Genomic DNA, 13223 nt, shown 5'->3' on the forward strand with positions numbered 1-13223 from the left:
CTTATAAAGACCATGATATAGTCAATATAGTAAAAAGAAGAACTTTCGATTACAGCAAGGGCTTTGTCACTGTTCCATTCTGCAGGACAGACCAGCTAAAGAACTCATTTGTAAAAACAATAGCGGAATGAAATCAGCTGAAGGAAGGAGCTGTGAGTGCAGGGACGACCGCAGCATTCAAGGCGGCCATCAAAAGACCCCTGCCAGCTACTGTTTCCCGACAATAACACTGAGTAGCAGTTGTGGTGGGTTTTGTTGGTTGGTTTTTGTTGTTGTTGTTTTTTGGCGGGCGGGGGCGTGGTGTTTTGTTGGGTTTTTTTGTTTGTTTGTTTTTCCATGCGCTCTCCCAAGTTCCGTTGCGACGATGGCCATACTGGCCTCTGCGACGTATTTTTCCTGATCCTCACACACACACACGCACACATTGAAAAAAAAGGGGGTGGGAGGGGGGGGGGGGAATGTTCTGGTCAAGGGCAACTAACCTTCTGATGACAGTGTTTTACCGTTCATAGTTACCGTTCTTAGATAATTGGCGAAACCGGAAGTTAAGGTTTTCGACAACAAACTTGGTCAGAGGCGTGTGACATTTAGTGATTCAGGCCTTCTGTGACACGGCTGTCACTGATTCCTGTGGAAAAGAGATATTGTCCTCAGAGTATTTTGTATCACCTCACTATGGATAAACTGAAACGTGCCTTGAGCGGTGATGAGGATGACGAAGACAGAGGAATAATAACGCAGGTTGTATTTATGGAATCGACACACCTCTGGAGGGTTCTTCTTTTTAAAACTAACCACAACACACAGTTCACAAAGTTACATCTCATGAGATGCATGGTAACAGTTGGAAAAATACCAGATGTCGCTAAAATATCTTGCATGGGAAAAAATTATCAGTTCCCCAAGTAATGATGGAAATTGTAAGTTGTAGGGGTTGAACGTGAACCCACCATGGAGTGAGTTGTCGGGGTTGAGCGTTAACGCCAGATGTTCACACACACACACATTTATGTATATAAAGACACAATAGACCCCTGCAGCAGAGGTCCGCGCACACATGTAGTGATCACACACACACACACACGCTCACAAAAAAGCGTACATACACATACACACACACATGACAAACTCAGTTTGTGTTTAAACAAGTGGACCTCTATTGAAAATCACAAATCTTCGAAAGAAACTTTTACACTATGTGTAACCAATATAATTCAGGTATTGGATTCTTAAATTGAAAATCCAGCTCTTTGCTGTTTGTATGTAGAAGTTAGAACTAAGCAGACATATAATATATAAAATTCCAAATGAGGTGTGCTCCTTAACAGCATTCTGACTAGTTTGCTTCCTGGTGTCTTTGTTTCAGATCAGTGATGCATCCACGTTGAGCTGGAGTACTCGTATCAAACTGTTTGCATTGTGTTTCATCTTGGGTGCCACATTATCCATTTTGGTAAGCCTCTTTCAAAGTGTATGTGTGTCCTTGCTATCTTGCATGTGCATGTGATGTGTGTACATTTATGTGTGTCCAGACTCCATGCATGCAGATTGATGTTCTCCATCTGAGCCTGACTAGCAGTCAGGCAAAGAAACCCATTCACTTAAACCAGTTAGCTTGCTTTTATGCATTAAACTGCTAGGGAAGGGAAGTAACTGGAACTTAACCTCCTTCCTCACAGGCACAGGAAGTTTTGCTCTAAAAATCAAATGATTAGTATGTTTTTTTAATCAAGTTTTCAGCAATTTTTTTGTAAAACATCAGGCTTACTGCACAGCAAGTGGTCGATGAAATTTTGATGGAAGGAATTTGACCCAGATAATGATGATTTGACTTATAATTCATCCGATAATACTTGGGAAAGTGTCATGAATTGATGAAATTAGTGACAAGTCTGGACAGAGTGGTGAACATTTGAATCAAGAAGATAGCCCATAAGAAGGCATAACTTTCAACATTGACAGGAGCTGAGATTTTACTATTTCTGTTTTTGATTTAAAGTAACAAGTAAAGTTTTACATCCCTTGTCTTGAGACATGAACAGCCTGTGTCAAATTTGTATTTCAATCATCATGTGATGTACGGTTGCTGTAGGTTGATCGGTTACAATAACATTGTGTCTGAAGTGAAGCACCCCTCTCAGTTGATGCAGCCGGGCCAAAACATGCCAGTTTGGGGGGTGAAACTTAGTGTTTTGCTATTGTATATTTTTTATTTGACTCATTTCTCATTGTTGTTTTTGTTGTTGTTTTCTCGGTTTTTTTCTCCTTTTTTTCCATTTTCATTGTACATTCAATTCTGTATTTGAGGATTATTACAGGATTGTGTTCCTATTGGTGACAGGGAAGCTGCTTGATATTCTTGCACAATGGGCTGACCATCTTTGCCATTCTGTACACGCTGGGGAACATCTTGTCTCTGGCCAGGTAAGACTAACAGGGAGTCCAGATGGATTTGGTAGGGGTGGACAGGGTTTTCATTTTAAAACTATAGAGAAGAGGAGGGTTAGAAATGAATTGAGGGGCGTTTGTGCGTGTGCTCTTAATCTTATTAAGCAATCTGTTCTTTTGGGCTTAACATGTGTCAGCAATGTGAATGTATATAATCAGCCATATATAGGTTAGTTCTTTGGTTATTTGTTCATTCTTTTGTTTAACGTCTTCAGCAGTTATGATTTCAGATGAAATTTCATCCCCTCTCCCAACCCACCCTTGCCTCATCTAAACACTCCTAATGCTTAATCTCATTAGTTGTCCGTGCACCTATGGACATATATTATTTCAATGTTTTGTCGGGATACCACGTCTGTTGTCTAGAGACTTCCTGTTCTAATTTTATAGAACATGTGTTGGTTAGCATATGCGGAATGTTTTTGTCCATCTGAACATCCGTGTTGGTGTTGTTAAGCAGATTTAACTGTAGGTTGCCACTGACAACTTTGGTGATTTGCGGCCTGATGCTGCAAGTCGTATGTACTGCCAACTTTGGTGGTGATTTTGGGTGGTTTTTAAACAGCAGATAGCCACTGACTACTTTGATGGTGAATTTGCAGTGATTTAAACTGCGAATAGCAGACACTCACAACTTTTTGTGATTTTACAAAATGGTCACAGACAACATTGGTCATTTGCAAATGTTTAAACTGCTAGTAACCACTGACAACTTTGGTGGTGATTTTGCTATGCTTTAAACTGCAAGTAGCCAGTAAGACCTTTGGTGATTTTGTGATGGTTAAAACTGCACGTAGCTAATAAGACCTTTCATGACTTTGTGATGGTTTAAACTGTCAGTTGCTAATAAGACCTATAGTGAATTTGTGATGGTTTAAACTGCGAGCAGCCAGTTAAACCTTTGGTGATTTTGTGATGGTTTATACTGCAAGTAACAACCATCGATCTTAGTTATTTTGTTGTGGTTTACAATGCAGATAGCCACTGATAACTTAGATGATTTTGTAATGGAATAAACTGTAGATTTTTTTTTAATGTTTACACACAATTAATGACTTAACCTCTGGCTGGTGATGAAATAAGTTTGTTATGTTTTGTTTTTTCTGTGCTTGTATGAACACAAAAGCACACACAACTTGTAGGTGGGTTGGAGGTGTGGGTAGGGTAGGGGAAGATGGTTGTGTGTTTGTTGTTTCTGTGTCTTTTGATCAAGTCTTCAGTTATTTACCCTCTGTATGTAGTGGCCAGTGTGGCTTTTTCAGAGCATAAGTTACTGTATTTGTCTGTTGTTTATTGTTCAGTGTTCATCACCTGGTTTTAGTATCCGTTCCTGAAGACAGAAGGTGCAGAGCGTGATGGTGATTGTCTTCTTTTGCAGCACATGCTTCCTGATGGGGCCGTGCAATCAGATCAAAAAGATGTTTGCCAAAACCAGGGTGATCGCAACACTGCTTGTGCTGGTCAGTGTGTGTGTATGGTGTGAATTTGTGTGTGTGTGAATTTTGTGTGTGTGCAAGTATGTATTTCTATGGTGTGTGAATGTGGATGCATACATGTGTGTGTGTGTGTGTGTGTGTGTGAAGAGAGAATCATGAATGTATTTTTTGTGTGTGGGTGTGTGTGTTAGCGTTGATAGAGAGTTTTTAACAACTTGAGAATAAATTTTTTGTTTGTATGTACATGTGTAAATGGGCATTCACATGTGTGCATGCATATCGTGTGTGTGCATGTTGGCACATGCCTATGTGTTGTGTTTTGTGTGTGTGTCTGTGTCTGCGTGTAAAACTAACTAGTGATAAAAACTGAAGCCATTTCTATTGTTTTCTTTTTATCTGTTGCAGGTGATGTTTGTTCTGACACTGGTTTGTGCGATAGCAGTAAGTATGATTTCATACTGACAGTGTCATCCATTCCCATTTACACTCATGCAGATACACACCCATGTGCACACAGCACAAGCATACACATACGACATAAATGCACACATGTGCATGCATGTTTGCATTCACACTCACACACACACACATCCACAAAATACTTGTCATTACCAAATCAGAATCTCTATAATTTAGAGAGAGAAAAATTGTTTCCACAGGGAAAGCATCCTGCAAAAATTACCATTATGTCTATCAATGTTTCCGGCAGTATTTTGATTTTTGTAGACGTTGTGGGGTTGTTGTTTTTTTTGTTTTTGTTGGTTTTGTGTGTGTGTGTGTGTGTGTGTGGAAGCATATTATTGTATGAGGCTAGGACTGCAAAAAGTGAAACATATTCTGTGTAGAAACAACTGTAATCTCACCTGGTTACAAGTGGTGGCTGTTGTGATTGTAATATTGACTGGTTGTGGTAGGTGACTTTTGATAGTGTTAAATTGAAGAATGAATGTATGGGACAGATGTAAAAAAAAAAAAGTATGATATTAAATATATGAAAGTGAAGACACTGTTTTATTTTGTGCTCTTGCCAATCATAGCACCATACTTTTGTGTTGGCAAGAGGCCTGAAAAGAGCTGTATGCAGTGAACAGTAAGAACCAGAAAACATGTTGTTTTATGGTGTCATAGTAAGTTTGTGCAGCAAGGGACCCTACCTGAATTCTGTTGTAAAAATCATATTACTGTACTTTATTTTAGCAAGAGGCTGGGACACTGTGCGCATTATTTGTACGCTAAGCCATCAGCATTGTATGTGTTAACACTACACAGTGATGATCGATTCACTGCATGCATTGTTTCTACACTAAGCAGTCAGCATTGAAAGTGTTAACACTACACAGTGATGATCGATTCACTGCATGCATTGTTTCTACACTAAGCAGTCAGCATTGAAAGTGTTAACACTACACAGTGATGATCGATTCACTGCGCACATTGTTTCTGTGCTAAGCAATCAGCATTGTATGTGTTAACACTACACAGTGATGATCGATTCACTGCATGCATTGTTTTTATGCTATGCCGTCAGCATTGTATGTGTTAACACTACACAGTGATGATCGATTCACTGCATGCATTGTTTTTATGCTATGCCGTCAGCATTGTATGTGTTAACACTACACAGTGATGATCGATTCATTGTGTGCATTGTTTCTACACTAAGCAGTCTGGATTGAAAGTGTTAACACTACACAGTGATGATCGATTCATTGCATGCTTTCTTTCTACACTAAGCAGTCAGCATTGAAAGTGTTAACACTACACAGTGATGATCGATTCACTGCGCGCATTGTTTCTACACTAAGCAGTCAGCATTGAAAGTGTTAACACTACACAGTGATAATCAGTTCACTGCGCGCATTGTTTCTATGCTAAGCATCGGCATTTTATGTGCTAACACTGCACAGTGATGATCGATTCATTGTGTGCATCGTTTCTACGCTAGGCGGTCAGCATTGAAAGTGTTAACACAACAAAGAGATGATCGATTCACTGCATGCATTGTTTCTACACTAAGCGGTCAGCATTGAAAGTGTTAACACTACAAAGTGATGATCGATTCACTGCGTGCATTGTTTCTACACCAAGCGGTCAGCGTTGAAAGTGTTAACACTACACAGTGATGATCGATTCACTGCGCACATTGTTTCTGTGTTAAGCCATCAGCATTTTATGTGCTAGCACTACACAGTGATGATCAATTCACTGCATGCATTGTTTATATGCTATGCCGTCAGCATTGTATGTGTAAACACTACAAAGTGATGATCGATTCACTGCGTGCATTATTTCTCCACTAAGCCATCAGCATTTTATGTGCTAACACTACACAGTGATGATTGATTCATTGCAGCTGAGGAATACGGCCCTGTCCATAGTGTGCTGTGTGGTGCAGTTTCTGGCGCTCACCTGGTACTCCTTATCCTACATTCCCTATGCACGGTAAGATGACAGCTGTATTTGTTATTTCTTTTTATCACAACAGATTTCTCTCTGTGAAATTCGGGCTGCTCTCCCCAAAGAGAGTGCATCGCTGTACTACATCGCCACCCTTTTTTTTTTTTTTCTTTTTTTTTGTATTTTTTCCTGCGTGCAGTTTTATTTGTTTTTCCTATCGAAGTGGACTTTTCTATAGAATTTTGCCAGGAACAACCCTTTCGTTACCGTGGGTTCTTTTATGTGCGATAAGTGCGTGCAGCATACGGGACCTCGGTTTATCGTCTCATCCGAATGACTAGCGTCCAGACCACCACTCAAGGTCTAGTGGAGGGGGAGAAAATATCAGCGGTGGTTGAGCCGTGATTCGAGCCAGTGTGCTCAGATTCTCTCGCTTCCTAGGCGGACGCCTTACCTCTAGGCCATCACTTCACTTGCAGGTACTGTTTGCAGTAGAAAGCATCCTTTTGTCTTGGGAGACTAGTAAACATCCTTCTGTCTAAGGAGACTATGGGTTTGTTGGTTTGGGTGATGAAACTGGTGCAGCGTCAGTTGTGGCTTGACAGGCTTATTTGAGAATGATGTGGAGGTGTTTGATAATGAGAAGAAGATGAAATGTATTCTCTTTATTCTACATTCCCTTTGCACAGTATTTGGATAGATGGAACTTTTTATGTAGGTGTTAAATGATAATGATAATAATGATGATAATAATAATGATGATGACAATGATATAATGATAATAATAATAGTAACGTTATAATGATGATATAATGATAATGATAATAAATGTATTCTCTGTATTCTGTATTCCCTATGCACAGTAAGATATGGGTTGTTCTGTGTGAATGCAATATATAATGATAATGATGATAATGATAATGTATTCTCCTTATCCTACATTCCCTATGCACAGTAAGATGATTGTTAAATTTTCTTTCCACTGACATGATGAATAGAGCTTTTGGTTATATATTCTTTCCACTGCCATGATGAATAGAATTTTGGCTATATTTTTTCCACTGACAATGACAAAATACAGCTTTGTATATATTTTCTTTTCACTGACATAATGAATTGTACTTTTGGTTATATTTTCTTTCCACTGACTTTGTGAATAGGACTTAATATTGAAATTTCTTTCCACTGACATGACAGGTTTTTTTTTTCTTTTCCTTTTTTCCAGTGACGTGGTGAAGAAGTGCTTTTCTTCCTGCGTTGAATGAGATCTGCACATGAAAGATTCATCCATCTGGCATCAAAATCTGATCATCTGTTTGTTTTCTTTTTTTCATTTTAATCCACTCACAGCAAATACAGATTTGTCACCACAACTTGGTTATATACTGTGCATTCACTCAGAAAGTGCTAGCATTTGCCTTGAACTGGCTTGCATTGAAATGGAATAACATTAATGTTGTTTGTTTGAGAAAGTTATGAGTGTATGCTTTGAAAATCGGTTGCAGTTATAGATGTCAGATAATAGAGGTCAGCAGCAGGAACATTTATTTCTGGATCTTTTTTTTTTTTTTTTTTTTTTTTTGTGGGGGTGGTTCACATCTTAGCTGTCGTCCATTTTGTTTCTGTTTTCTTTTTCAAAGTTTTGTGGTTTTTATATCAAAGTATGCTTGGAAAAGAGCATTGGAAGATATATATTTGTTGTTTTGATTTGCTTAAGGTTTTTGTTGTTGTTGATTTCTATTTCCAAGTAAATAGTTTACTTTTCTGCTGCTGCTTTTTGCTGTTTTCTGCATAGCATTTCTGCGTTTATTTGGTACCTCTGTGCTTTTAGAACTGATTGTGATTTAACTGATGGACAGGTGGGATGTTATTCTGCAGGAGGTGCTGTGTTAACACGTGCACACAGACATGCATGCTAACGCACAGAGTTTATTTTACAGTTAAAAACAAAACAAACAAAAAAAAAAGGTTATTTGATTTTGGGACCACATTCAGCTTACTTCAGGATTCATTAAGTCTTTTTCTTTAACAGTTCATGATGAGGTGAATGAAAATTGTATGTATATATGCGCTTGCATGTGTGTACTTTATGCCGAGCCTGTTGGTCATAGGCTGCAAGTTTGTATGTTTTGATTTCTCAGTTGCTGTGAAGTTCATGGTGGCTTGCTCGGTCTTTGAAGGGTGACGTGTGCTTGTGTTTTCTGGAGTGTTAGTGTGCATGTGTGTCATTGTGTGTGCTTTTTTGTGTGTGCCAATAATCAAGTCAGTATGAGTGCACACTTGGGTGTCTATCAGATTTCCATTTTGACTGTAGGCTGGATTGTTTTTGTGTGACAGTGTAATTATTGCTGCTTCTCTATTTGTGGGTAATTAGTGTCTGTCTGCAGTCTACATATCTGATGATCCAGTTATGAGTGGTGTCATGTGTTTACAAAAAACAAAGGAAGAAGGAATGTCACTTCTACTGTTCTAGCTGCATGCTATGTTTGTAGCTTTTATCCCTGCGGTCAGATCTGTTGTATCATCACTCTGTGCTGAAAGCATTTGATGATCAGACAACAACAACAGTGTGATGATAATAGAATTTGGTTTAGCTTTGTTAAAAGTGTGTGGAACCAGATCTAATGCCCATCCAGGATCATGACACATTCCATCTTAAACAAGTGCCTGCTGGCCTTTAGACAAGCCCATCAGGGTACTTGTTTTACATGTAGTAACTCGCCTTTTACATCAGTAAATATGGCCCTGTGCAGTTGGCTGGATAATAAGCAACAAAAACCTGAACCTGTGATGCTGAGATTTGGGCATACGGATGAATGATTACTACCTGTAAAGGAAAATTGTATTGCATGTGCCCCCTAAAACTCTAAATATTTAGTTTTTTTATGTGCTGCAAAATAAAGAGGTAAAGAAGAATGAATGAAGAAGCTTTCCTTGAAGGAGATATCAAGCAGTAAAAGATGTTACTCATTTAAAGTCTTCCAGAAGCATTTTATTACTAAAGTTCAGTTATTTCTTACATATAAACAATTTCTTCTTCATCTTCTCCCCCTCAGCTCTGTGAAGAGCCATTGGGGTGCCACACAGAAGGGCTATTCACCAGATTCCTTCATGTCTGTCAGTTGTGTGTTAAAGCCTGGGTCTCTGCAAATGGTTTTTATGTCCATTGATTCTGCAGTGTTGTCAGTCCATCGTTTTTCCTCCAAGCAATGTGTGTGCATTCTGGTGGAAAAGTACTAGGTGTGTGCTGCTGGCCCTTCCCAGCACTCAGTGCAGTGCATGCCTCAGCTGTGATGTAATGAATCCAGTGAAAACCTGTGCGTGAACGGCAGGAGAATGAAAGCTGCAGTGGTGCTTTTAGTAATCACTGATAGTGATCATTCATGAGAGAGAAACATACCATGGTGAAGAATGCATGTCAACGCTGGCTTGAAGATGGAACGGATATGGATTGTGACAACAGAAAACTAAAAAGATGATTGTGCATCTGGTATGGATACAAGCGTCAGTCTCGGTCCTATTTCATTCTTCAGAATGTCTGTAGCGTCCACATTGCTTGAAGTTGTCTGCCTTTGTATTGTTTGCTGTGCAATTAATGTGGAATTGTCTTCTTCAAATACAGTGTTTGATGCTCTTGCCCAGGAAAAAAAAAATTAGTATTAATGTTTCTTTCAACACAGACTTCAGGTGAAGGCTAACAATTCCAATATTGATTAAGAATACTACTGACATAGGATCTGTCAGTCAGTTTCAAAGAATGCGTGCTAAATTTATCCACTCATTCAGGCTCAGAAATAGAATATTCTTTGCCTTATTATTCATTCATAAATATAAATATATCCATGCTAATTGCTGATACTCCTTGATTCTGTGCATTCAGTTTCAGTAGCTTCTTCCGTGTTTATGTTTGGAAATTATTTAGGATACATTGGCATCTTTTTGTTATCCTAAAAAGAAGGGAAAAAAACAATCCTTATCCAAAAAACTATTTTATTTTAGTCTGAATGATGTGCTTGTGGTATTACATGTTTTTATTTAATAAATCAAGATGATTGTATAGATGTATCTATGAAATATAAACACTATTTTTGTGGTTTTTCTCAATCATATTTTCTTACACATTTTGTCTAAAGCCTAGCTTCTCTTGCTCATAAATTTGCAGTGCCTTGTGTCACGAAAGTGGTGGATAAAAGCAAAGCCAAAGTGAATGTCTTCACATTTTACACTCAGTGCCCTCAGGAACTGAAGAACTGAAAGCCATCACCTCCACTGAATTCCCTTTCCTTTCCATATTATCTGTTTAACATTTAGACGTTTTAGTTTACGTTCCGAGCGAAGAATGTACTCAGATGTGTCAGTCAATTTCACTAAGTAAGGCATATAAGAAGTAAGTTTGTTATTGTTTTTCAGTTTCACAGCCTGTAAATCAAAAAGAGAAAACTTGTAGTGCAGTTTCTGTCTTTCCATTTTTGGAAAGCCCTGTCTGTAAAGAAGAAGAAGAAAAGTGTTCATTGATTTGTTTGTGCAGCTGTGGACACTAATCCTTCTCTTTATGATGTATACATCAGAATCAGTGCCACCTAGAAGGGCAGCGAGCTAAATTAAGAAATGTGACAGTAAAAGATTTTGTGTAGGTCAGCGTCATTTGTAGATGCTCCTTCTTGTTTTCACATTCCGTGTCTCACTTGTTACTTGAACACTCACTTCAGTCTGGACTTTTTTTTTTTTTTTTTTTAGTGCTGAGCAGGACTGTTATAAAAAATATCATTTTCTGTGGCTTGTGGTTAATGTTGAATTAAAATAATTTTTTCTTTTTACAAACTAGGATGGTAGTTACAGTAATGAATTGTGCGTGTGTGTGATTCTATTGTTTACAGAATTAATGCCCAGTGATCAAACTTTGCTGTTAAAATTTAAGTCTGAGATTATCATGTCCTCCAGTGAAGAGTGATTAACATGACTGCTTCTTTTTTTCTTTTCTTTTTGATAATACTGTTGAGCTCTTAAAGCCTGAACCGGACTATAAATGGCGGGCGATTTGAATCAAGCCAGTTTCTCACCAGAGTCTGACACTGTGACGTCGGTGAAGGTTTATTCAAAATAAAAGCCTAATAAAGCTACGGTTTGGCTTCATTTATGGCAGAGAGCGAGATTTGCCTAGCAGCTTCCAATCTAGACCTGAATTGACTTTGGAAAGTACAAAATGTGTCAGCTACACGTAATACAAAATTTGAATGCAGAGAAAAGGGGCGCAACCGAAACCTTGCTCTCGGGAGTTAAGACTTTAAGAGTTTAATAGTACCTCTTATTCCATTCCACACAAAGTTTTCAAAGCTCCTGTTAGCAAATAAGATCAGCTAAACAGAATTCTTCTTGTGCAGCAAATGTCTTAAGTACTTTTGCAGCGCTTCATTTTGTCAAAAATGTGTGTGCTTAATTAAGTACACTTTCCTTTAGCCTGAAAGTTTTGCATCTCTTCATGTACAGGGATATCCAATTGACTGGAGACAGAAATCAGACGTGACTAAACATGTTCAATTTGCTGCAAACGTGTGAGCTAAAAACCCTCTTTCCTTCAGTTTCAGAACATTCTGCATGTGCAGAGTTGAATCTGTGTTCTACTCCTGTGCTGTGAAATGTAAGCACTAAAACAATTTCAATGACTAGTATTAAATGACAGCTAGTAATCTCTGTCTTTGTATTTAATCATTATTTGTAATCATAATACAGTCCCATTCTTGTTAACATCCTGTAAAATGGTTTACCCATCATTTCTCTCTCCTGTAGTATTAGGTAGGCTCCTGTGACCTGACCTGTGGGTTGGGTTTATGCAGATGATTTCACCTTGAAACTAAACTGGTATAATAGTAAAGTATGATCAATAGCTATGGGCAGTGGAAATGTTTAAAGGGATTTCATTTGGGTTTGGGGGGATCAGGGGGGAATCCCCAAATTGCTTGCTCAGAACACCACACACACTATTTGTTCAAAGGAAACACATTAATGGTACAGCTTACGGGAGCACTAATCTGTTGTCATGAAATGCTGGTATATGTTGCTGCTTCCAATTGTTTAAAGAGAGAGAGAGGAGGATGGCTATTTTGCTTTGTGACAGTTGGTTATTTGTTGACTGCCACTGATAATTATTTTTATTGGCTTTTGTCTACTCTTATCTGCTTAAGTATATGGTTTTTATCACATACCTACATGTAGCATACATAATTTTCTTGCATTTCCCCCCTCTTTTTGTCTCTTTCCACAGATACTTTTATTCAAAGGTAAACATTTTCTTGGTTAAATTTTTTCACAATATTCTGTGTTTTTGTTGTAAATTATAATGGCATGTTCAAAGAAAGATACCTCTTTTTTTATAGAAAAAAAAAGTAGCAAAAACAAGTTGAACACCTTATTATCATGTCTGTTGTTTGAATGAACTGTGAAGATGGACTAAAATCAATCATCAACCTGACGTGTACCAGTGTCTCTCCCTGCGTGTCCATCCCTCTTCCTCATACTCTTATATACCGGTACATGGAAATTATTTATTTGGTCATAATTCGTTTTTGTTTTGTTCGTGTAAAGGTATGACTGTTTTCTGAAGCATTATTGATAATGTCATTGCTCATGAAAAGAATGTTTTGAGTTAATGCTGTTCTTGCATGTGGAGATTTGAGAATAAATTTTAGTGGACTCTTTAAGTGTGTGTGTGACTGGAGTTTGTTATTGGAAATGTAATTGCCTCATGTGAGACAATAAAGTACATTTTACTTGGTAGAGAAGCAGATTGTTGGGAAAGTGAATTGGGAAATAGAAAAAGTAAAGATGTTTGAGAATTTAGTTGTGTCTGCTTCTGTATACTTATGTTACAAATCCCTTTTGGATTCTTAAAGCTAAGCTGTTGCCTGCCTTTGGACAAATGATTGGTGCCTTTTTTGTTGCAAT

The 13223-nt window shown here is 38.1% G+C and overlaps 1 protein-coding gene and 1 long non-coding RNA gene across 2 annotated transcripts; one reads left to right on the forward strand and one right to left on the reverse strand.

Annotated features, from left to right (window-relative positions):
- The first annotated feature begins 556 nt into the window (after positions 1-556).
- On the forward strand, positions 557-7760 carry LOC143283036 (vesicle transport protein SFT2A-like). Its single transcript, XM_076589039.1, has 7 exons — positions 557-741; positions 1367-1453; positions 2342-2424; positions 3827-3908; positions 4290-4325; positions 6238-6326; positions 7507-7760. The coding sequence occupies exons 1-7, from the start codon at positions 676-678 to the stop codon at positions 7544-7546; spliced, it is 483 nt and encodes a 160-aa protein (XP_076445154.1). The 5' UTR covers positions 557-675; the 3' UTR covers positions 7547-7760.
- A 135-nt stretch (positions 7761-7895) lies between these two features.
- Positions 7896-13118, reverse strand: LOC143283038 (uncharacterized). The gene is made up of 2 exons (XR_013055336.1): positions 11565-13118; positions 7896-11283 (listed from the first exon to the last, which is right to left on the reverse strand). It is a non-coding gene; the product is annotated as an uncharacterized LOC143283038 (long non-coding RNA).
- Positions 13119-13223: the final 105 nt, after the last annotated feature.

Source organism: Babylonia areolata, chromosome 6, assembly GCF_041734735.1.
Source record: "Babylonia areolata isolate BAREFJ2019XMU chromosome 6, ASM4173473v1, whole genome shotgun sequence".
NCBI classification, from domain to species: domain Eukaryota; kingdom Metazoa; phylum Mollusca; class Gastropoda; order Neogastropoda; family Buccinidae; genus Babylonia; species Babylonia areolata.